Source organism: Gambusia affinis, linkage group LG16, assembly GCF_019740435.1.
Source record: "Gambusia affinis linkage group LG16, SWU_Gaff_1.0, whole genome shotgun sequence".
NCBI lineage: Eukaryota > Metazoa > Chordata > Actinopteri > Cyprinodontiformes > Poeciliidae > Gambusia > Gambusia affinis.
Window position 1 is genome coordinate 14,108,642 of NC_057883.1, and position 25,269 is coordinate 14,133,910.

The following is a 25,269-nucleotide window of genomic DNA, read 5'->3' on the forward strand; positions in this document are numbered from 1 at the left end:
CCAACAATGGTGTTTCTTTTTTTTGTCTCAGTGTGTGCAAGGGCTTTTTGTTATTAAAGCCCTACCCTAAAGGGCTGGCCTACTGTAAGTAATGGTCCTGCAGAGTTACAGCAGGAAAATATATTTTACTTCATCACCACCCATCATCTATTTAGAAAAACAATCCAATCTCCCAAGAGTGCTGGTAGCTTAGCAATCAGAGAGAGCGGTGAAAGTTTCCCCAGGCGCCCTGAAGCTCACTCCGGCTCCTCCTAAACATAAAGCCGATGTAAACATACGTCCCTTCTGTAGTGTTTACAGTGAATATTCTATGAGAGCAGCTTTAAGAACAGAGTTAGGAGATGTAATATACGGAGGAATGTGGGTCAGGCATGTGTGTTGTACTGAGGAGAACCACAGTGGGTGGTGCAAGAAGAGCTCTTCCAAAAAACAAGAAAACCAGACGGTGGATCTCATCTTCCTGCCTGCCTTAATCCTGAGGGGTCCAGACTCAGAAGATTGCTTTGGGACTCGGTTTCTAAAGGAAATCTGTTTAGAGAAAAAATATATACTGTATATACTTTGCCTCTCCTGAAGTTTCAAGGATGAGGAGAAGGATAACGTGAGCAGAGGAAGGGAGCTTGAGTGAAACACTAAAAAGGTTGAATTCAATTTTAAGTATTTAACCGAAAGCGAGGAAAATAAAAGGCCTGAAGAGATGTGAGGCGAGGAATCCTTGGCCTTGGTGTAAACAAAACAAAACAAAACAAAAAAAACAAAACCAAATGCCTTCCTTAGAAGACAGAAGAAGGAAAAGCTGGAAGAAACGTTGCCTTTCGTCTGGTGCAGACGTGCGTCTCTAAAGGACTGCATAAATCAGCCTTCGTGAGAGACGGCATCCATGGCACTGACATTGAGCGAGTCATGGGGCTGAGCTTCAGCTGACACAAGCGCACAATCATTTTCCTTTCTCTCAGCAGCCCTCTGAGCGCCACCCTTTCATGCTTTATTGCCCCCACTCCCTACCCAGTTGCTCCCCCATTCTTTATCAGTCCTCGCAGCGAGCACCGGGATGAGGACTGATTGGAGAGACGAGAATGATTCTACGCTCAAGCCGCAGGTGCAAAACATTGCAGGCAGCAAATGGACAATCAATGAATTCAAAAGACCACCAACAAAGCAACACACATGTAAAAAATTAGTACGGTGGTGGTGAGAGGAAGACTGGGGATGCAGGAACTAATATGATGTGGTACGATATGCTCATTTACAGAGGAGTCAAACATGCAGTAAATTACACACATGCTCTACTGAGCTTTTAAAAAAACAAAAACTACTGCTTGTGTTGGCCACCCTGCTCACACAGCTGCTCCGACGGTCTGCTGTCTTCAAAGACACACATTTAGGTATATTAAGTGGAATATTAAAAATGCTCAGAAATATCAAAGTACCAGCTAGACTCATAAAACACACACACGAATGTATAATAAGGGAAGGAAAGCACTGTGTGTTTAAGGATGCAGTGAAGAGAAAATGTACGTTCCCACACATCTGCCTCAGGCAACACTTAATTCCTTCACAGCCTTCGCTCGCTAAAACCTTACAACTTCCGAGACTGAAATGTCCAGATTTGTTGGGTTTTGATGCTCAGATGTGAACATCACCAGTAAATGTTTCAAAAATCCAAATCTTCTCTCTAGAGACCCAACAAGCCCCAGTTAGCATACTAAACAAAATAACGATGGCACAAGTAGAAAACAAGCAGGGCTTGTTTGGAAAGGCTGAAAGAAGAACAAAAGTATGGCAGCACAACTTGGATTTACAAAGTTGGCTCTGGATCAACCACAAGACTTCTGGAACATGTAAAAGTTCATCTCGACCTCAGTGACCTTTTGGTTCCAATTAGAAGAACTGGTTCAATAACTGGTGAACATTCAGGGGGAAACAGATGGCTGGAGTTTGGGTTGGGCTCTACAGTCAAATATAAGAACGTGTCCAAAAAGCTGAAGCTTGACCCAAACTAGGTCATCAACAAGATACCAAATCTAGAACAGAAAAGCTGAAAAAACCTCAACATCAATAAAAAGCTGTGGTGGGTTCTTACGACAGCTATGCATACATGAAAACCTGCAAAGTAAATCTGAAGCAATGCTGCAAAACAGGGAAAAATTGCATGCTTTTTTTCATTTTGTTTTATAAATGACAGAATGTATGTTAAAGACTAAATCATATTCATTATGAATAGATAAAACTTTAGGACGCTGTGAAATGGTGTCATTTTACAGCTTGTTGTTTGTATTATGAATACAAACAATCCAAATAATGCAGACAGTTTTACTTTGATCGACAGAAAAAGGAAATAAACCGCTAATGCTGACTAATATACAAAATGATTTCAGATCCTCTTTTCCATCTTTATGAAATGCAACTTAGAACGTTGCATTTCCATCTCTGGATTCTGAGTTAGTAGTTTTTGATTTTTAAAAGACTGATTCAGCTTAAACAGGCCTAGAAGATTCTTAGAGGTGGTTGTTACAGTCAGCCATCACTAAACTCAAACAGCTCTCTATGGACTAATTGATGGCTTGGTTTAACTAATGTGGCTGTAAAATTTCTCTGAATGTGTGGAAAAATAACTACACAGTTTGTAAGTATTTTATAAGGTGTAGAGAACATAAACAAGGAGGAGTGGGAAAATGTATTTTTCTATGTTGACATGGCAACCTTAGGATAAAGAAGAAAGATGAGGGATGTGTAGGCTGTATGGCGAGTTTCCACTCATGTGTCAGAGGGAAATTGTGGGGCGGCGACGGGGCGACCATGCGTACCTTCCTTGGAAGATTGCCAGAACTCAAATGCCACTCTGAAAGCCTGAGCCACCGTCAGGGTTACGGCCTGGGCCTGTTAGAGAGACAGATGTCAGTCGGGGATGAAAAACACCGTCACGCATGTCAGCAACAGGAAGGCGAGAGCCGTCGTCCTGACACAAACAGGAAGCGACCGCAAACACAGGAGGCTTCGTCTTAAGGTACTTGAGGAGAGGGAAGAGAAACCAGTGGATTACATGACCAGTTGTTTGTGCAACTGGGAGGATACGCGGCCTTTTAGCCATAACTAAATTAGCGGGAGGAAGGAAGAAAAGGGAGTGGCTCCGTCATTCAGAAAACCTCCAGGGATGCAAGAATGCCAAGAAGGAGAATCACAATCTCTTAGACTTCCTTCTTCTAACTTCACATGAGTTGGTCTGCATGAATAAAAGTCAAAGTATTGCAGCAGTGAATGGGTTTTTTAGTTTTCCATGTTCGTAGCACAGCTAAAATTACCTCTACTCCATGTTTACGTCTCTGTCCACATCATTTCCTGTCGCCCTGGACATCATTTCAGAGAGGTCATTCCCACTGAGGGTAGTTTGTTGACTTCCAGGAAAACTGTTTCAGTCTTCATGGTAAGAAAACTCATTATACTATGGACTTATGAAAAGAGATTTTCCGAACCTGCACAACACAGGCTGCATTTCAATAAATCAGATCAACACTGAAAAGTAAAAGTATTTCAGTAATTCAATTAAATTCAACACTAAACTAAGACTCCTATTTCTCTCCTTCATGACACAAAGTGATGAATTTCAAGAGTAAATTTTTGATAACTGTGGCACTATTCTATTTGGTATTGAAAGAGGTTTGAATATTTCATAAGAAGAGTAAAAATTTACGTTTCAGATAAAGGAGTTACTTTATCTACACCAGGGGTCTCAAACTCCAGTCCTCGAGGGCTCTGCTGCACCACACCTGAATAGAATAATTAGGTCATTAGCAAGGCTGTGGAGAACTGATCTACACAAGGAGGAGGTAATTAAGCCATTTCATTCCAGTGTTTTGTACCTGTAGCACATCTAAAAACTGCAAGGCAGCGGCCCTTGAGGACTGGAGTTTGACACCCCTGATCTACATTGTCATAAGAGCACCGGTGACATCACCCACAAGGAGTGTAAACCCCACAATGTTATCGACGAAGAAGCTGGCAGTAGACAAGGTGCTGTACCCATGCATTTTCATGGAAAGTTGGTTGGAAGAAGAAACTGTGATAGAAAAATGTGTAAATGAGCATTGAAAAGATTACACAGTGTATACTCCGGTTGGAAGCAGTCCTTCAAGAGCCTCTATGCACAGACGTATCCGGACATGAAATGCATGCGTCGAGTTAAACCACGTGTGAACAAGAAAAAACATCACAATTGCCTCACCTGGAGTGAACAGCACGTAACTGTTGCTCAGTAACAAAGTCCTACTTTCACTTTTGGGTCCTCTAAGTGAACACGGGGCTTAAAGGGTTACCATTCCCGAGCGGACGGGGTCTTATTATTACTCACCATTTTTCTCTTGGAGCAGAGGAAGGCGTGACACTCGAGAGTCTCGTTGTGCTGGCTCTGAGCGATGTAGGCAAACACCTTATCGTGCATCTTGTCCGCAGTGCAATATGATATTCTGAAACAAACACATATGCAAGCACTTTAACCCAATTACAGAGAAAGCAGGATCATTATCCGTGCCTGCGATATCTATGAGGTCACAGTTTTTGTATGGGACGTTGCTTTTTGCAGTTTCTCGCACTTAAAAGTGAAAGGGAAGGAGAAGGGCATCCAGATGTGCCATTCCTGTGTCATGTGGCGGTAATAAGTCCTGCTCGTCAGTCTCGGGTGCAGAGGAAGCCTTTAAATCAAGCTATAACGACCTACAAATAGCTTTTCTCCATCACTTCAGCATGATGTCATTATTCTAATATCAAAGCCATGGGCGGGGATGGACAGGCAAAAACAATGATGACTTTAATGAATTTTAATTAACTTTCTTGCAACTCTGAGCATCATCTTCACTGTCCAGTCATCCTAGGTCATATTATCCGAGGTGGAGTTTGAGCAACGAAGATTTACTGCACATATTTGGGTGGGACGCCATTAGAGAAACCAGAAGTCAAGGGAACATTTTGTTTTTTCCACTCAGAGCAGCTGCTTTAGGTTTCTGCACCATCACAAAGTCACAGTTGGACCCAACCTGACAGACTCTGCTTGGAATTGTGTTTAAAAAGGGGCTGCATTTCTGAGCAAATGCAAAGTGACAAAAACAACCCGGGAGAATGTGGCACGCTGGAAACAATACGAGACGTTGGAGCCATTAGCTGCCAATGGAGATGAAATAATGAATACAGAGATTTGCACACTGAGAGGTTTAAACAGCAGGGGCTTCATGAGTGGAACTGATCTGATTTGTGGCCAGTGGGTTTTAGAAAGCTCTTCAGGATCTTATACCAGCAATTAGTGCTTAATACAGTGTGTGTTTTCAAAGAGAATCCACACCAGAAAGATTCGTCTAAGCATGTTCCACAAAAGCATAAAACAGAGCAACTTTGCTGCAGTCAGTTTGTAAGTGTTTCTCTCGCCCTCTCACAACCTGAATGACCTGAAAAAAATGTCTGAACACGTTCTAGAAAATACCACCCGGGTTTCTGCAGCTACTTACATCTGTGCTTCCTCAGAGATTCTTTCTCTTTTAACATAAAAACAAATGGATCGGAGTTTTTTTCTAAGAAACAGAAAGTGGAAGTTGGTGCAACCAAGTATAAAGGTGAGGTGTGTTCACTGTCAAAAAAAAAAAAAAAAAAAGACTGGATTTTTTTGAGTTTACAACAAAGCTGATCAGTAAGAGCCAAAAACATTGCCTCTTTCTTCTCACCAAATTATTTCTTCATCCATCTTAAAATAAGTAACAGGGTTTTGTGCAAGTAAAACAGAAAAGCAGAAAGAAATCAATCGACATTGAGGAAATTATGTTAATTTATGCTCAGATGTAATGTGACTTACACCACAGTAAATTAATATGCTTAGTTAATATGCTTGGGGGTTTCATTATGCATTTTTCATTTCCACAAATGTAGCCATTTTTATTTCGGTCTTCCTCTCTCTGATAGGTTGCAGCTGATCTTTATTTTAACTTCTTTTTAATTTTACTTCTTCCCTCTTTCAATAAACTTTGTGTAAAAGAAACTGAATGCACATCAGTGAAATAACCATAGATTTGCACATTCAGAGAGCGCGGCTGAGAAAGATAAAAAATATAACTTCAGAAACCCGTAAGTCGTCTGTGGAGCGTTTATGGAAAAGTCCCATCTCTTCTTGAGATGCAGGCTAATATAAGTGAATTAAGGGAAAGGTGAGTCATGCCGGGCTCATCAGGTCATGAACTAAAGCTTGCAGGCTGAGGCAGGTGAGGTTTTAACGAGAGAAGACAGATGTGGCTCCCTGTGACACCTGGGGTAAAAGCTCAGACTTACAACAGCTGGGCGGCGTTCCCAAAGGAGTTAAGATTGATGAGAAAAACAGCTGAGAGGGCGACTCGTCTTCCTGTCCCTCGCACAGATATACCACACATCCACAGAGTGATAAATGAGAGCCAGGCAGGAACAAGAACTTTGCTTTAGTTTGGCGTTAGTTTGGCGTGATCAGGTCGAGGTCAGTTTGACAGGATGACTGACCTGTATATGGAGATATTTTCTATCAGCTGGTTTGAGGCACTGTCGTAAAGGATGATTCCACGAGGCGAGACGGTTAGCGTGACTTTCTGGAGCTTTTTCCCGCTGGCTTTGGCCTGGAAATGAAAGAGCAGGGAGAGGAGGAAAGGGCGGAGGTCACAGAGGAGACAATAGAGGAGGGAGTGAGAGAGAAAAAAAAATAAATCTGCATTTCTAAATTGCAACCTGCGGAGCTAATTGGTGATGTAATCAGACAATGAAAAGTCACCAGTGAGATGACAGAGGGTTCCTAAAACCGCCATGTTTCATCAAGCCTTTCATTAGACTTTCAGATATATGTGAGACCAAACAACAACTGCAGAAAGAAAAATCAAGCATATAAACAACCCTTCACATTTTCACAAATTATCTTTCATTGCAGAAGCAAAAACCCCAAGAAAGTTTGGTTGAATTTCAATAAAATAAAGTTTGTTTTAAGATGAGGAGAATTTCTAGGAACTTTTCTTTTTTAATAATCTGTAATCTTGGGGTAACATCATGCTGAGGTCCATTTCTCCAGAAAATAAATGCACCGGCACACAAATTAAAGGTCACATTTTTCAAAATTCTCAGTACGAGATTACAGCACTGCAATAAAAGCTTATCTTATCTAAAGGCTTTTCACAAATATTTACCAACACTGAAGGTGATGTATATCTAAACTATAAATTAACTGAGGCAGTTACGTAAAACAACTCCATAATGCTCATAATCTCACTGCCTAAGTCTTGCTATTCATCAAAATGTCAGAAAACATATCCGTTTAGCTGTAATCTGCTTTAGAGCGGACACCAACAGATTAGACTAAATCAGAGCCTTTTAGTTCCCCCCTGATTCATCAGCGTCTCTCGAGAATCCCAGCACTGTGCCGTCTCTAACTTCATTATTCAGCAAGCTGACGGATCCCATAACATTAAGCCGTTTCTACCGGAGCCACAGTCTGAGCAGCAGAGTCCACACTAATTGTGTCCTCTTCTAAAATGTCAACGATGCGTTTAAGGAAGGGGGTCGGGCGAAGCAGTGTGATCACATTTCACCGAGGTGCCAGTCAGGTTATAATCATCTGGAGCGGCAGAGGTGATGATGTGGAGAAAATATTATAAATGCTTGACAGAAACTCATTTTCTGTTGGTAGGTTATTTACATGGAGAGGAGATTTGGGTGTTTAAGCTGATTCAGGCCGTGTGGATGTGTGTTTGTGGTGTTTTACCGTGGCAACTATCCTTTTGACGGCCGCCGCAGAGAGCTCCTCGCCTTTGGGCTGCTCCACCATCGTCACCCCCAGGTATTTGAGGTGAAACACCATGCCCTCCACCAGGGTCTCCCTCGTGTCTGTCCAGTTCTCTGGAAGCTCTACAAAAAAAACACACACACACACACACACACACACACACAGCAGTGAAACTTCTGAACACAAACAACTCAGCAAATAAGATCACAAGGAATGTTCTTTCAGATTGTAAATAAAAAGTTTTTTATGAATGAATAGCTTGATTGTGATTACTAGAAACCAGCAGAGAAATTAAATATTCTGACAATTTTCCCTTGATCATTTCTGACCAGAAAAGATACAGAAAAACACAAAACAATCTGACTTATTTCTTATTTATCACATGAATCAGAGCATAAAAATTTCCACTTTTTGGCTAATAAATGCGTCAGCAAACAGAATGTCCTGTGCTGTGTTTTACATTAATAAAGATCAGATAAAAAAAAAAAGTTAGGGACAGAATATTTAAGCATAAATGGGAATAATATTTTCATTCCTTCAAAATCACTACCAATATCAAGGAAGTTGCAGCATACTTATTTTCTCTATGAAGTTTATACAATTGGTCAAAATTATAAATGGCAGGTCTAAGACATAAAAAACTAGTTTTCTGAATCTTTAATTAAAGCCCTAATTTCATTTGTGAAAAACATACATATATAAACACATAACATTGAGTTAAAAAAAAAAACAGCCAAAGGTTATAAACATAACAAATTTTAATTCTTCATAGAAAATCTTATTACAGATGGGACTGAAACTGAGGCAATTTTCCCATTGAAAAAAATAATCAGGAACTGCTAATAAAGCGTCGCTGCATCGACTGCAGGACAGTGAGGCGGGTCTGTCAACACTAAGGTACGACATGCTGTGTTTTTTTGTTTTTTTTCTTGGATTGATCTCCAGCACCATCATCTAAACATAAAATAAGATTTCATCTTTTGGAAGAAGCTGTGCCTCTTAAAGTAATCTGGGGATTTGTGAAATTAAGGCCAAGACAGTCTAAAGCCGATCTGGAAATGTCAGCAGAACCAGAAGCTCAAATATAATCTAAAAATCTGAAAGCAGTAAAAACAGTTGCTTGAAGTTGAGAACGGTCAAGAGATCCAGATACAAGCTTAGTTTAGCTTTGTGTGATTGATTTTTTAAAAATTCAATTCAAAGTATGTGAGATTCTAAAACAATCTTACAAAACTTGCTCTGGCTAATATTTTATTAGTTCATTTAAATCAAGAGTTTTACATTACGTGTATTGTAACAGTGTTCGTAGTATTTTTTTTTTCTTTTTGTTTTATCTTGGATCCCAATGACACAACCTGAATAAATAGAAGTCAAATAAATTAATAAATGTGGATTGTGGCTCTGCTTTATTTTTCTGTTTTAATAAACATTTGGGGGAGCTAAAATAGATTGGGACCATAAACTTCCTCTGACCTTCTTAGACAAACACTTCAACTTTATCCATCCCAGTTTAAATCACTACTTCCTCTAATCACTCTATGTAATATGCTTAGTAAACATCATCAGAAGCAATACTTGGCTCTTTTAAACCATCAGAAATCCTAAGACTTCAGTTCATTTCCATCTTCTGAACACAATTACTTTGCAAAGAGACGTAATTCAAAGATTCTCATCAAGTCAATTTAATACGAGCATGAGTACTGGATCATGTTGGAAGCATTCTAGTGGTCCCTCATTTGGTTTATGTGAAGCTAAAAACTGCTTCAACAACGCTGAGCTAAAATAAAACTAGAAACAAAACGATAAATAAAGCTAATAGAAGCTAGAAAGAAAAACTTTTTCCTTGAGGCTTAGAAAAGGGTTCCTTGGATGTTGTGTGAGTGTGTGAGTGTGTGAGAGTCTCTTCAAGAATCCCATTTAAAAAACAAACACCACCGTCCACCTGCCTGTTTGACCTGTTGGAGATCAGTATTTTCAAGGTGATCTGTGTGTAATATTACCACTATCAGCAGGTTTTTAATCAAAGAAGGGATTCAACACAAAGTTGATGTATTTAATGTTCCACTACTGGAAAGACAGCAAGCAGGTAGAAAAAAAAACCCCAAAATGGGTTTATGGTTTCTACTGTGGTTTGCTCCAGCACTCCACCTGCTCCTTTCCCAAACAGCCCCACCCTCTAATCATCTCCATCCCTGTTCAGTGCCTTGTTGCAGTGTTTGTTCTTCTTTTCTTTCCTGTTTAATTATTAGCTCCGTCTCTCAGCAGACGGTATTTCCCCCCCCCCCACATTCTGCATGATGCAAACAGTTCTGGTCTTTGCAAACACAAAACCATTTGCTCTGGCCGTAAAAATGCACAATTATGGTCACCAGATTGTAGACGTAAGAAGTCGTTAAAATGTGGACAAACTTGTGTCATTGTAGAGAGACGCTATTTGCTCGGTGAAATTATTTTTAGGGACATGGCTGCTCCTCTGTCCCATTTGCGATAAACAAAGACATGTTTTGCACATATTAGCACCCATAAATATCGTTAGGAAGTTGCCCCCAAGAGTTTTAGAAATGCTTTTCAAAGTGGAGATTTAAAAAAAAAAAAATTGGTTTGTGGTGGATTTGTTTGGACAAGATATCTGAAAATTTGACGAAAATGCATTTTTTCTGTCTTTCTACCTCATCTTTCACTTTGCCCTTCCTTGGTATCCATTAAAATTTAACATCAACTAAGGAAGTTCTTTGTTTTTAAGGAGGGGAAATATCTATCCTCCATTATAATGTTTTTCTGAATAAACTCAACTTTATTCTCTGCAACTTACAAAGATTAAAACAATTATATTGTCTATTTGAGACCATTTTGATCTAATATAACAATAATGCCCACTCAAACTAACTTTGTACAAAACACGACCAAAATCCAAAAATAAAAAGGAAATAAAAACCACATAAAACATAAATAATTTTGTCGACTCTGTAAACAAAACTGCCTTCAATAATCAGACTGAAAATGATTGACCAGTTTAATTCATCATGTGATTAATTGCTTATTGAAGCAGGCTTAGTTTTGTGTGAACCTATATATTTGATGTGACTGTTACATCAAATATAATGTAATAGTGACTATTACACCTGGATTTCTTATCTATATCTATTCTATTAACCCTTTAACTGCCATGAGGTCGCCGGTGTCCCCATTGACCCGCATATGACCGTATTTGGGGTGACAGTTAAAGGGTTAATTCACTTTGCGTTTCATCATCTGTATTACTCTGTATCCGAAAATAAACGACATCACATGTGCTCCCCATTCAAAAACTGTCTGCCAACTAAAAATGTAACCCATGTTGTACTACTTGTGAATATTCATATTGCAAAGAGTCTTTACTTATTTTAAAAGCTTTCCTAATGCATTATTTATTGAGTGAGAACGCTGTCTGTCATTTAGAGTGCAGAAATCATTAGTTCTGTGGCAGCAAAATAAATCCTATAGTATTCCTCTCTTTTGAAGCCAAACCAAGCCAGCTGCACATGGGTAACAAGGTTAAAAATGGTCTAAATGGAGCCACAACCAAACCTATACTTAAGTAATGAGTCTGACTGGGAACACCCGCTGCAGGGCCAAGGTCTTTGTGCTGGGAATAGAGTGGATTTTTCTCTGATGCTCCTGGAGCTACATTAAAGGACTCTGTAATTGAACCTGTGGCAAAGAATCACAAGCTGCCATTCAGGACTATAAATATCCTTTACAAGGTGGAGCCGCTTAAGACATCCAGACATTTAACACTTAAGGACGATATTTAACCTTCGGTGTTCGCAAAAACGGACAGTGAACCCTGAGTGAACTAGACATTTGTTGTTGCCGTCGGCCTGCGGAGCTCCTGGGAATTTTGACGAGACAGATGTGCTTCGAGAGCGCTCGGCGAGATTCGAGACGCGGAGACGGCGTCGGCAGAAATGCACGGCTGAAGGAGCTTCTGCTGGTCCAGCGGGAGATCTGAGAAGCAGCTGTCTATAGCAACACTTAAAGATGACCTGCAGATCACCCTGACAGTAAATATTCAAGAAAAAAAGAATAGCTGATTTACACTAATTGCTCAAATAAACGATCTGCTGAAAGCGAGAGACTTTTTAAAAACCAACATGATGCCAGGTCAACTCATGAACCAAAGCTATTTTTAGCCTCGTGTGCACACCCAGCGTACCATGCACACTATTAATCCATTTTTATACAACGCACATTTTCATTCACATAACAGACACTCCCCTTCTTCCTCCCCTGTTGCAGACAGGCACCATGGCAGCACCTCTCCGCAGCTGTGGTGATGATCAGAGAGAACATCAAAAGGCTTCAAGGTTGCAGCTTTGGTTGGTCATCGGGAACTGTTTGTTTGGGTGACAGAGATCAGAAACTGATCTAAACCTGACAACTCAAGACAAGACGCTGACACAGGAAATGATGAGGAACAAAACAAAAAGGCCAAAGCTGTGAAGCTCACATAATATTAAACTAAGATCAGACTGTACAAACCTCTGATTGTCCCACATAAAAACAACAGCAAAAGGTTGTTTTGGGAAGGTTTTAACTCTGAATGGATGAAATGTCACTGCAACAGGTCATTAGAGTAACAATGTTTCTTGAAAAAGCAAGAAAAAAGTTAAAGTCTCCTCTGATCATGAGTCATGATGCATGTAAAGAACGTGATTAACATATTTTAAGTTTCTTCATCTTGTGGTTTTTTGCAACGTTTCCATTTTAAAAGCTACTTCACTGAAGTCATGCTAAAGATCCATGAGCACAAGAAAAAGGCCGTTTTAGACCATTTTTACTTCTTCAATAATTTACTTTAAGTTATTTAAGCTCAAATGCAATATAAAAACATATAAAAACATTAAAATATTCACATTGCTAATGTTGATATTCTCCAATACATTAACAGATGTTGATTCTGTTTCAGCAGTGGATTAATACCAGGAAGGCAGCAGTGGCCTTTAGTCAGCATCTTATGAATCTATTCTAAATTCTTCCTATTACACTTTTCCCCTCCATTTTCTTTATTTGTTTATTGTTTCCCTGTCCATTAATAACTTGAAATAGTACACAGTAATTGGTGAACTGCCGAAGGTTAAAAATGGGTAAGGTTACCCAAAATTGAAAAATACATTTCATAATGACAAAGTTAAAGTAGTGCATTGTTAACTGATGAGAAAAAGTTCATTAACAACTTAAAATGAAGGTCTTTCCTTCGGTGAAATTGCAAAGAAAATCAAGGTGTCAGTGACAACACTTTCCTTTGCCATTAAAAAGGTACTCAGAAACTGGGGCAAACTGACAGGAAGAGGTCTGGCGGACCAAAAGCCACAACTCGATGAGGAGACATGCTTCTGATATTTTAGCAGCTTGCATGATGACAACATCTTAACAGTGGTTGCAGTAAGCAAGTCTCAGAAAAGACTGCGAGGTGCAGGTTGGACAGGCTGAGTCCATGGTCATTGACTTGCTCAGACTGAGGGGCACCTCGAACTAAAACAGCCGACACAGCATTCTGAGCCACCAGGCAACACCGCCAGGGGTCCAACCCAAACATAAGTCCAAGGTATTCCAGAACTGCTATAAGAACACAACCTAAACTCCACTGAGCAGTTTGGGATGAACTGGACAGAAGCATGAAAGCAAAGCAATCAATCAGTTCCACACGATTATGAGTATTTCTGCTACAAATCTACAAATATGGAAAGACATTTTTGATGAGTGTTTAATTTATATTGTGGTAAGAATGTCACAAAGTTATTCAGCTGTTTATCTGCTAAAAGTGGCTAGTTGAAGTCAAAAATTAAAAAATTAATTTTGGTCTACAAATCGATTTCATGACTTTTTTCTCCTCTTGCTAACCTGTACTATGTGTGCTTTTATTTCAGGTGCAATGAGACATTAAAATGCATAATTTTCAACAAGAAACTTGAGAAATTGGGGTGTTGTAAATGAATGAAATAAATACAAGTTTCACTTCTACAATTGGATTGCTACACTAAATTGCGGTGATTTTTATAGAGCATCAAAATAGATGATATAATATAATGGAGTTAATCTATGGAGACCAGCCTGTTGACACAGAGATCTTAGTGTCACCAACCAATCTGCAACCACCTGTTTCATCTGCTAGATTAAAATGTTCTGCTCTGAGGTGATTGTTTCTTTTCCCTTTAATATTCAATCATTGGAGTCTACACTTTCCATTAAATTTTAATGACAAGAAAACTACAGAGAGAATGAGCTTCCTTTTGATGCTACAAGAGATTCAGGGAGGCGAGACAGTGCAGAGGTCTTCGGATTTCTAATCAAAAGGATCTGAGAGTAGAGGCTGTACAGAATTAGGGAGAAAAAAAAGGACTGCAACACGTAGTTTTGGTGCATGTTTTTGTCAAAACCAAAAATGGAGAATCTTATCAAATTAGAAAGGTTTGGTGAAGAAAGGTTCAGAGAATCGGCTTTTCTTGTCAGACGATTACTGTCACTGTCATCACAGTGACAGTAACGAGGCAAGAATATGTTTAGTAAGAACAGATAGTGGGGGAAAAGAATAATTGTGAATGATTCATAAAGAACAGAGTAGAAAAGAACCAGTCAAAAAAGAGAAAATGAAGAAAATCAGAAAGCACCCAATACACACACTCTCAGCAAAACTAATAAGAGAGTTGGAGAGAAGCAACAGTTAAATTACTGTAGGAGCTTTCTGCTGTGCCGTAAACGCTCCATCATGCTGTTAGTGCTAGACTGGAGGAGAGCAAGTGAGCAGTGATAAAGGCATTTAAAACTAAAGTCATAAATCAGTGTCACTATGAGGGATCCATGGTTTCATCACAGCAATTTTTTCCACTCGAGTGCTTGGATACTAGAGAATGGATGTGAGAATCATGTTAAGAAACATGATTGTGTAACAGAGAACAAACCAAGAGAAAGAAAGATTAAATACCGTTTGTGACATTCATCTCCACACTAAACAAAACCAAGAAACGCCAAAATAAAGGATTTTTAGCTTGACTGACTCAAACCCAGCCCGACTTCACAATACAATTAGGTATGTGTCAATGTTCCCACAGGAACAGGGAAAATACTTTTACGTCCTTGTTCAGAGAAAAACTGCAGCCGTCAAACACAGTTAGCCTTAACTTTCATCATTTGGAGCGGCACTGGCTGGAGATGGAAAAGAGTAGTCAAAGTAGCAGAACTACAGGTCCAGTAAGGTCGACACGCGTCAACTAATCAGCTGAACAGAATTGGATAATTGTTAATTTGATGAGCCAGTAGGGAACATCAAATATCCCATGTTTTCTAAACAGTAAAGTTGCGTTTGTTTCTAACACCCTTGAGTATGGATGTTGTCACCGAAGGAAGAAAATTAAAGTTAACCTCTTTCGGTAGACATTTAAAATGAACTCGGATGGCATGTCATATCCCAGAAATACACAAAGACTGCCATTTGTTTTGAAAATATTAATGAAAGCTTATTTAAGAGAGACTTATCTCTCACACAGTGTGACATCGCCTCTACTCCTAATGAAGACTCTGTGGCAAGAAGGCTAGAACGACATCAGCAGGTTTTACAAAGTCAGATATGAAAATACATTCACTTTAAATCACTATGGCACATTACATATGGCATTTTATCATCCTTTAGGTTTTTCCCAAATGCAGCTTCATTTGTGTAAACTTTGTTTTAATTTAGAAATTATTTTTAAAACATTGTTAATTAAAGAGAAAATGTGTTCCCTGAAAGATGTTGTAATTTTAAAATCATCAGAAAATGAAAGCTATTTCCATTTATGCATCAACTCTGAACATAAAATGCATAAAGAAATACATGCTGTTTTAGAATAAATTTGCAAAGTGAGAACAGTGGGAATTTTCATTGCTAATGCATTTAATGAACAGGCAGCCTACCATAAGTAAAGAAGACCCTCAGCATAACAAAGCAATCTGAAGAGTTTTCAGGCTCTGAGAGCTCTCCACCCAACTTATTGTGTGATGTGAGGAAATTTCACTAGACTCATCTGAACCCACTCAAACAGTCAATGTTGTTCTGGTTTTGCTGGACTAACTATAGCCAACTTGTATGCTTTCTCCTGAACACAGTGGAAAATGAAATGTTCGGACTTGTTTGAAAAAAAAAAAAATCCTTGTCTGGGACCAAAGAATGTACACTAGTCTGGAACAAAAGAGGGTCATGATTTTTTTTTTCTTGGTTTGGAGATGTGCGTCACCCTGGGAAACTGGGAAAAGCGTGTATGTTCTGGCTGCTCTTTACATGGTCTCCTCAGAGATTTGGTGTTTAACTGTGGGCAAAGGTATCACAACTCACAGCTCTTCAAGAAGGGGGTCTGTCAATGTCAGTCTGAGGCAGCCTGCCATTTAAAGCAACCCTAAAAGCCAATATTAGGTAGTTGTCTGTATTTTTTATGTTAAATAAATCAAGTAAAAGGACCAACAGAACATTAAGTTGCTCCATCTCACAATACTTTTCCATATCTTTACTTATTTTTAATATTTATGACATTAATTTTACTGTTGACATTTTTACTTTTACTAGAAAGGAAGAAAACAAGAGCTTGGAAGTAGAATGAATTAAAGAACTGTTGAAAAGAGGAAATGGTCCCAGTCTTTGGTTAAAGAACTGTTGATTGTTCCTTCGCAAAAGGAAAAACTGGCTCCTGCTCTGAGTCCAATTGAGCCAAAGAAAACCTACTTTCAGCCATTTTCAATTTATATATTTTCAAATGTGAGAAAAGCCAACAGGATTAAACTGTCCAAGAATCGTTTTTAGCACCAAGGTTCAGAGGAAATGGTTCAACTGTCAATGCATATTTAGGAAAAACAAACCCTTCAATAGGCGTGGCTCGTTTATGAGCCCAGACTTTATTAGTTTATAGCTCGGAAGAATAACACACGTCCGCCTTTATCATCACAGATCATAACTGCATGTAGACACAGCTGGTTTAGGCCTTTTGATGGACTTTCTACATTCACATTAAAAACTTAATGTATCCCAGTTAGTTTGAAACCGCTAATGTATTCAAATGTGTCACCACTGAGGCCTGGAAAGAGACCCAAACTGATTCAGGACAAACTAGGACCTGTCAAAGCTACTATCAAAATTCACTTACAATTAGGGCAGTGTTTAACAATTATTTTAATAATCAATTAGTGTACTCACTATTATGATGATTAATCAGATTACACAAAATTCTGCAGTCTGCATATTTGTCATTGGACCACTTATGCCAATTTTTTCAAACAATATTAGAAGTAAATTGAAAGCTGCAAATAAATAAATAAATAAATAAATATTATTTTTACAAAATAAAATAAACATTTCATGGCCTGAAATGTAATAACAGCATTCCTTTAGTGAATGTTTCATTACCTGTAGCAAAGGATGCATTTTACATACTTCCAATATCAACATGTGAAAAGCTCTGCACTTTCAGCCTCACCACAATTAATCTGATTAACACTTTCAGCTTTAATAACACTTGTCAAGCATGGTGTGGATGCATCATACGTTGGGATTGTTTCATTCCTTACAACAGTGATGGAGAAAAAAATTAAAGACAAACTATGCATTTTTCAGGTAAGTTCTGAAAACAGTGCAGACGATGATCCCAAACGTCAACTCTATCAAGCTGTGTCCATGCAACGAGACAAGAAGTGTCTGAATAATTCATATATTCCAGTTATTTCTTGTTAAACTTCATTTCTTTTTTATCTTGGCCTATTTGGGCCCTCAACAGCAATGCTTGAGGTGATATGAACTTAAACCAATAAGGAGAAAGCCTGTTTAAGAATTAGATTCCTTTCAGCACCCTTTGGACTAATTTAGAAAGGAGAGACGATGCCTGAAGGAATGCACCAATACTCGCCTTTAGCATAACAGGAGAGATATCCACATCCTTTCAGCACCAAAGAGAATCAAAGCTTTGAAAGAAAGTTAGATGCTTTGTGTATGAAGAGAAAAAGTTCTTGTCTAAAGAGAAAGTTTGGCTCCTCAGCCTGATGCTAAATAAGATCCATAACTTTAATTTATGTGGAAAGTGTTTTGCATGTTATTGGATGTTCCCCTACGCATGGCTTTAATATGCATCAGCTTCCATCTTTATAACAGAAGACACATCCTGTCCTAAATATCAACGTTATATTGACCCAAAGATAAAAGGAGGATGCGTTGCAGCAGTTGAGATTTAATTTGAAGACCCTTCAAATTAATTTCAGAGGGGTGAAGGAAGGGATTTAGTAGAGGATAAGTCACCAAGACATGTGTCTTTCAGTATCGGATAAATCAACTCAAAGAAGGAAAGTGAGTGGAGGGAGAGAAGAACATGACTGGTCATAGCAGTCGGGGGATTAGGGCTCATGACCAGCTGAGTTCAGAATGTACTCCCAACAAGAATCTGGGTTATGAAACTGATCCTCAACACGCTCCGTTGGCAGGCCTGCCAAACAGGAGGGGCTGGGCTGTGATGACTCTGATGAAGCACAAAATCAGAATGCATTCTCTAAACAAGGACAGGAAACAGATCTTATTTTTAAAACAAACATTAACCGGCCTGGGTTTTCTGCAGTCTGCATTTTCCCAATACAATCTATGGGAGGCTGGAAGAACTGGTGGAAAATGAAGTGATAATTAGAGTCATTCAACACTGACCAGAATAGGACAGCCATCTCAGGGCCGTTAATAATCAATAGGCTGCAGGCAGAGTTGGAATCATCAGTCGATTGACATCAGATCACTCTGTTAGCCAACTGGCATTTCACGTCATTGTTATATTGTAAGCTAAGATTCCAAGAACAGCTGATAGAAAGTCACCTTAAATATCCTGACATAGCGATACACCTTTAGCAACAGGAATAGATATGAAACTATTGATGATGCTCTGGGACTCCTAAGCAAATTGTTTCTGGTACCAGAGGTCATAAGATTTCATATTTATGTCACCATAATTTTCCAGAATGAAATCTCCAGTTCTCGTATTTCCATCACAGGCGACACAAGAGACACACAGAAGCTAAATGCTGCCTCTTCTTGTGTGCTTCCGACCCTGGGAACACAAAGTAAAGAAGTCTTTGTAGACCTGAGGGCTCTATTGGTTCATACCTACCAGCAATTCTCACACTTTCAGACCAGAAACCGCTCAGGGTTTTATAGACCGTCAACCAGATTTTATGGTTTACACTTTTCCAAACTGGGAGCCACTGCAGAGATTTAAGGTTTGGTGTGACATGTCAATGAGTCTTCCAGGGTTTGAAAATATACTGCATCTGTCTGAAGAAAAAGTGAAAAACTTTTTTTTAAAAAATTTAAAAAAAAGCAAAGTTCACCACGAACACAACTGCATCAACGATGTTCTTTGGTTTGATGAGATTAAGAATGAGCTTCCTAGCAAACAAATATTTCGGGTCAGTGTATAAAATATGTGGGAAAGCACCCATACACATAGTTAATTTATTGCAGAATTATTTGGGAACATCTTGGATTAACCAGTTGACAGGAAGGAGCCCAGATCTACCATATGTTCGTCTACTTATCTGCTCATTCATGCTTGTGTGCATCTTTACACAACTTCTGCCAGCCAAAAAAACTTACAGATTAAGGAAAGGAAGAAAAATCTTACAGAAAAACAAAAATCTCTGAATCTCATGAGCCTCGTATACAAGATTAGTTAAATATATAAGTCTGGGATTTCCTCCAACTTCTAGACTACTATAGAGAGGGTTTCACCTAAATTATTCTGATCAAGGTTTGGGCAGAGGAATGGGTGCTACTTTAATAGAAACAACCTCAGGATAGAACCAGTTTGTTGAACAAAAACACCCAGAACACCACAATCTTAAAATGACGACGGACTCTGCAGGAAATATACAGTTTAACCTTTTTGCTTTGAACACCTCTAATGGAAGGATGTATAAATCTGCATTACAATAAGTCACCAACACTATGACCACTTCCAGGATGCATTCACAACATTATTAGTAATAGCAGTCAGGGTTTCTGCAAGTTTCACCAACACAAATGTAAAACTTCCTAAGACCATTAACAGAGAAATTTAAGACCAATAACACAGCAGAAATGTACAAAAGAAAATTGCATTTTTATAGTGTTAATGGTTAAGCTTTTTAGCCCAGAATGAATGCTGAATTGTGCGGGTTGGCAGTGGAGCCAATGGCGAAGATGAAGATGATATAATTTAAGATTGATGCAAAAAAAAAAAAAAAGCTAGCTACATAACCAGTTAGCTAATATAGCAGTACATTAGCTAGGTATGAGTCAAACATTTGTCTGACAGAAAAGTTCCACAAGAATAAAAACCTACATACGACATTAAATAGTACCTCCATGACAAAATTTACGACCTGTGATTGACATAAGGCCAACTTACTATTGTTAATGAGTTTAAATTTTTCTAAGGCCTGATTTTGGATGGATGAATTTAAGACTGTTTTGTTTTGTTCTCCACTGTTTTAATTCCTTCTACTGACCAGGATCTCCTGACACTGAAGCCGATAAACTCGGTGAGCATATGCCTCAACATATGGCTAAAGAAGATTACATCAATTATTTCTCACCATGAAAGAGATCTGGTGAACCAGTCTGCTCTCTGCCAAGTTTACTGGAGGAAAGAATGTGTAAATGCAGAGCACATCAAAGACGCTCTTACTATTACTTTAGATATTACTTTTTTTTTTAAAGGGTTTCTTCCTTTTGGATCACATTTAAAAGAAACAAACCTTCAAGGACTCCACAAGCCAAATTCAACACGACACAGAGATTAGCTGCTTGCCTCATATAATTACAACTGAGTACCCTGGCTCTTATTATAAATGCACTAAAATAACTATTATGACATTGTGGAGTGTTATGTTTTGGCAGCTGTGTCAGCTCGAACCAGAAAAAGCCAAACATCCATTTTCCCCCTCACTGGATTAAAACTGCCCTTCAGAAAAAACAGTGACAAAGCAGGATTGTGCCGCCCCATCTCCACATGACACCATCGCAGACTCCACACACACACACACGCACACACCCACGCAGGCAGCAGCACACTGACACACAGTAACACAACGGTGCTGTAAATCAGTAGGGATTTTACTACATCATAAAGGAATCCTGCAGGAAGCAATCTCCATTACAACATGTCAGATAACCCCCCACCGCCCATCACCCACACTGGGTGACTTTGTACAAGGGACACAGAAATGACTGCCCACACTCCAGGGCCAAACAGGTTCTAATGGAAAATACATAACAAACATGAAACACAAAGAAAGATGTATTTTTCCTTTTTATTCATGCTCCTGATATATTAAAGATCACAGAAAGAAGTTACCAAAAGGCTCATGGATAAAATGGAGGAGATGTAGAGATTCTCCTCAGGTGGGAGAATCTTTTCAGAGGACAACCGTCAGTATATATATATATTATTATATATAATATATTATTATTTAACACAAACCCAACGTAATGCACTGGTGATGCCGTCTGAGTACTGAAAAAAATCTAAGTTAGTTGCAACTTTGATCTCTGGAAACAGCAAGGTTTGTTAACAAGGTTAGACCAAAAATGTGCACTGATAAGTTGCTGCTTCAACATTGACATCGCCAAAAATACCACTGTGTGACTTGGAAAGAGTGAAAATATTGGTTCTCTTCCATGTAAACAGAGATTTCTGCCTACCACCACTGGAAAGTTAGACACAACTATAATCTAAAAATAATACTAATGACACTCAGTCATTTACCCACATATAAAAAAGGATAATTATTCTATGTCAGTTCAGTAAATAGTCTTAAACAGGAGACAAATCCAAAGAGCCAAAAGAAAGAAAAACAAACTACCAGTCTTACTTTGAATGGTGAGGAAAAATTGTAATGACCGTTTTTCTAAGCATTGCTAACAATCAGGAAAATGTAATAAGCGTGGCTTATCTGTATTAAAATGTGGTCAGTTTTTAACATATTGCTACCGATCTAATAAGAAGAACTGGGTCAATATTAAAGTGTTTATTTCCATCTAGATATGTGTTTGTGTTTTGGGAAGGGGATAAGGTCATGTGTTGTTTGAGCATGTGACAAGACTGTGGGATTTTAAAAAAGGATAGTGTATCAATATCAGTTATTCTGTCATAAAAGTAACAGTGGCAGCATCATGCTGTGTGTATTCTACTCTTCAGCAGGGACACTTGGAAAAAGTAAAGATGCCAAAAAAGCAACAAGCTTGACTGAGGCATCAGAATTAAGCTTTCCTTGCTTCTGCTTTAGACTTAGAATTGCTGCATCTTTAAAATAATGCAATCTAAAGCAGAGGGCATGGAAATAAATCCTAAATCACTGGGTCGCATGCAGAAGTCAGGATCCACTTCAGGAATCTGACAACAAGCTGAGACTGGCAGTCGTTAATTTACAACATAGTGGAGCCTGTAAGTACATTGCAACAGTCATAAAGAAGGAAAAAAAGGAAGATGGAGAGCTCATTGATTAAAGGGCAGGACCATGAACATCAGATTAATGTGTGATATAAATGATTGACACAGTCGGCTTAAATGTCAACACCTTTAGCTGCTGACAGGATGCAGAGTCATGGCACACACTTCCAGATCAGGATGAGATCCCAGTACTTGCACGCCTCTCTCTCCTGGACCAAAACAAAGCATCAGCTGCGCTCTGCAACACACCAAGCAGCAAATTGCTCTTTTGTCTAGGAATTAGAAGATGAGAGGGACAGTGAAACACTGGCAGTGGGCATCCCCCCTTTGTGGAGATAAACAAATGAGACCAGGGTGTGTGTGAAACCCCACGCCAGTATTTAGAAAGGTTCAAGTCAAATATACCACAGGAGAAAACCCTGATGGTTCAGTCGACCATAAACGGGTCAGAAATTTTCTTAATTTGAAGAATTCACCACCAGTCCTTCTGGTAGCCTCGTGTTTTTTGTTTCACATCGAGTATCTCCATAGCAACAGGGCTGCCACGAAGGCGAGCACATTTCTCTCGGTGTGGCTCACAAGTCTGAATCACGGGAGGCTGGATCTCTCCGCTGAGCCCCTGTTAAACACTACCAACCACGGCAGGTTGTGGAACCTGACGTGACGGGAAAACTGTAGGACTTTGGTGCTTCCCTCAACCCCATCTGGGGTTACAGGCGACTTGTGGAGTTCAGAGAGAAGCTATAAAACGAGTCAGCTTTGCCATTAAGTGTCAAGTTCATGTTTCCTGAAGTGTATCTCTTCTCTGCTGGGCTTTTAACTCACACGCCTCCCCTTCGCGCTGTGAAACATTTTAAAGCCGACAACTGAAGTTGTGAGAGAAAACACATCCTAGCATGGTTGCGGCGCCAGCTAACACTAATGTACAAATCATTGTAACACGTTGAGTAACACTTACTTTTATGTCTGCCTGCTCCCCACGACTGTTTAGCAATGCTCGGGCTCCGTATAATTGCCCTTCCAGCGGATTTCAAAGCGTCCATGTCTTAAAACACAAGTGGGGCGAAGAGCCCACCGAGCGCGTGTCCGTCTTATCGGCTCTCCTCCCTTAATTTTAAAAGCCACTCACACGTCCAAACTTTTTAAAATATCAATATTCGGCTGTTTCTTCTCCACTTCGCTCAGCTCGGCTTCACTCGACGGTAGATTATCATGCTCGTCCCCTGGGCGGTGTTATGTATGCAAATTAGCCGGATAACGTGCGCGAGCTACGCCCGCTATGTGGTGTTACGCAAGCGGTTGTAGCGGCAGCGGCAGAAGCGGTAGTCGCGGTGTGACTGTAGCTATGACTCGCTGCGAAGGCTTCGGCACGGTTCTGCTCCCACACAGTGTCTCCTGAGACAAATGAGCCAAACAGGTTGGTTTCCTCAGGTCCTAGAGACGTCACCGGATACCTCATAAATGTAGTTGCCTCACCTCCGCAGGTGGATTTGAAATCTAAGGTGAAGCTGGTAGGTGCGGTGAGAAGCAGGGAAGAAGAGCTGGGTGGGATCACTACATTTTTGTGCTATAATATGGTAGGCAAGACTTTTGGATGTGTGCACTGCTGGTATGTTTGATGATATTGCAATGAACTACTGGTCTATAAGGTAGAAAGCTTTCTTGCCAACCTTCTGCCACAAATTTTCTGTTAAGATTCTTTGTGCAACTCCAGAACATGTCGATACAACTGTACGGAGCTTTGAAGATTTCATCTGCAATGTATTGGGGTATTATAATTTTTGTATTTTCATTGTAGGGAAAAGATAAATTAATATGATGCCATTTTTCTTATGAGATGCATCTGATGTATAAACATTCTCTTAAAATGGCATTTACAGTACAGGGGGGACAATCTGGCCACCACATCTTTGAACAAATGTCATTTCACACTTCCTTGAGTAGGGCTAACAGTAAATGTTTACAGAAATGACTATATATTACTCAACTTCCAAATGCCGTGAAACCACTAAGTATAAATTCTCCTTGACTTCAAATCAAAATAAGCTAAAGACGCACATTTATAGTTATACCTTATATGTATTTAGAAATGTTTCCATTCTGTTGGATTTTCCTCTGATAAAATCGTTACTCATGCCATCTTGGATTTCTTACCAAAAATACTTTAGTTGATACCAATCTACTATACTGCATTACTCTGAGCTCACATCATTAACCTTTTAACAAAAACCACTCAGGGGAAGGGCTTGTAAAAAAAAAAAAATTAATAAATAAAAAAATTAGCTAAACCAGACTTCACATCAGATGACAAGCTCAGAGACATAAGTTCAGGGAGTTAAAACATTCCTGAGGACACATTATGCAACATTATGGATAACAACAGATTGGATCTTGGCAAGAAGTGACCTTTCTTGCTTTCCCGTCTAATATAATCAGATCTAAAACCGTGAGGATCCAAAGCAGTTTAAAGAGCTAGTTATTCTGTTTGGTCATGTAGAGTTTTTGTGAAGTGCTGCTGCTGCTTTTCAGCCGGCTGTGGAGACGAGTGAAGTGTGGAAAATTATGCCTTGAATTTTAGAGCAACAGCCTGGGGTAAAAAATTATAGAGGTGTACGTGAACAGGTTTACCAACTTGCAATATCTCCAATTCTTCCCTTTACACACCTATGTGAGTTTCAGCTGAAAACATGTTAGTACTAATGCACAGATTTACCCGACCTTCTTGATTTTCTGATAATTCCTATAAACTAATATTTAGTTTATAGGAATTGTTAAAGAACAACAGTTCTTCAATTCCTTCAATTGTTTCAAATTTTGTTAATAGATTTGTAACAAAGTATCACAAATCACCAGCAGAAACCTAGTCAAATGCTTCACATTTGACTCTTATTCATTCCTTCCCTCATGAATAAGAGAGAAGGAATGAGGAATTTCTTCCTCAGTTTTCTCGCTGCGCCGGTTTGTCAGGTGTGCTTCAGCATGGCTGGAACATGGCAGAATGCTGAGCAGAGGGCTTCTTTCATGCATTGT

General features: G+C 39.2%; 1 protein-coding gene across 3 annotated transcripts in view; it reads right to left on the reverse strand.

The window, feature by feature from the left end:
* ldlrap1b (low density lipoprotein receptor adaptor protein 1b) overlaps window positions 1-23,696 on the reverse strand; it is a 32,912-nt gene extending 9,216 nt beyond the window's left edge. For 2 of the 3 annotated variants that reach the window (XM_044141973.1, XM_044141974.1), the window contains exons 1-5: window positions 23,198-23,696; window positions 7,754-7,896; window positions 6,508-6,620; window positions 4,349-4,463; window positions 2,808-2,880 (exon numbers count right to left, since the gene is read on the reverse strand). In XM_044141973.1, coding sequence (XP_043997908.1) covers window positions 2,808-2,880; window positions 4,349-4,463; window positions 6,508-6,620; window positions 7,754-7,896; window positions 23,198-23,282 — 529 coding nt within the window. In that variant the 5' untranslated portion in view covers window positions 23,283-23,696. Of the gene's footprint in view, window positions 1-2,807; window positions 2,881-4,348; window positions 4,464-6,507; window positions 6,621-7,753; window positions 7,897-22,366; window positions 22,478-23,197 lie in introns of all 3 variants that reach the window. The other variant, XM_044141975.1, reaches the window with a different exon arrangement.
* Between the last annotated feature and the right edge of the window lie 1,573 nt (window positions 23,697-25,269).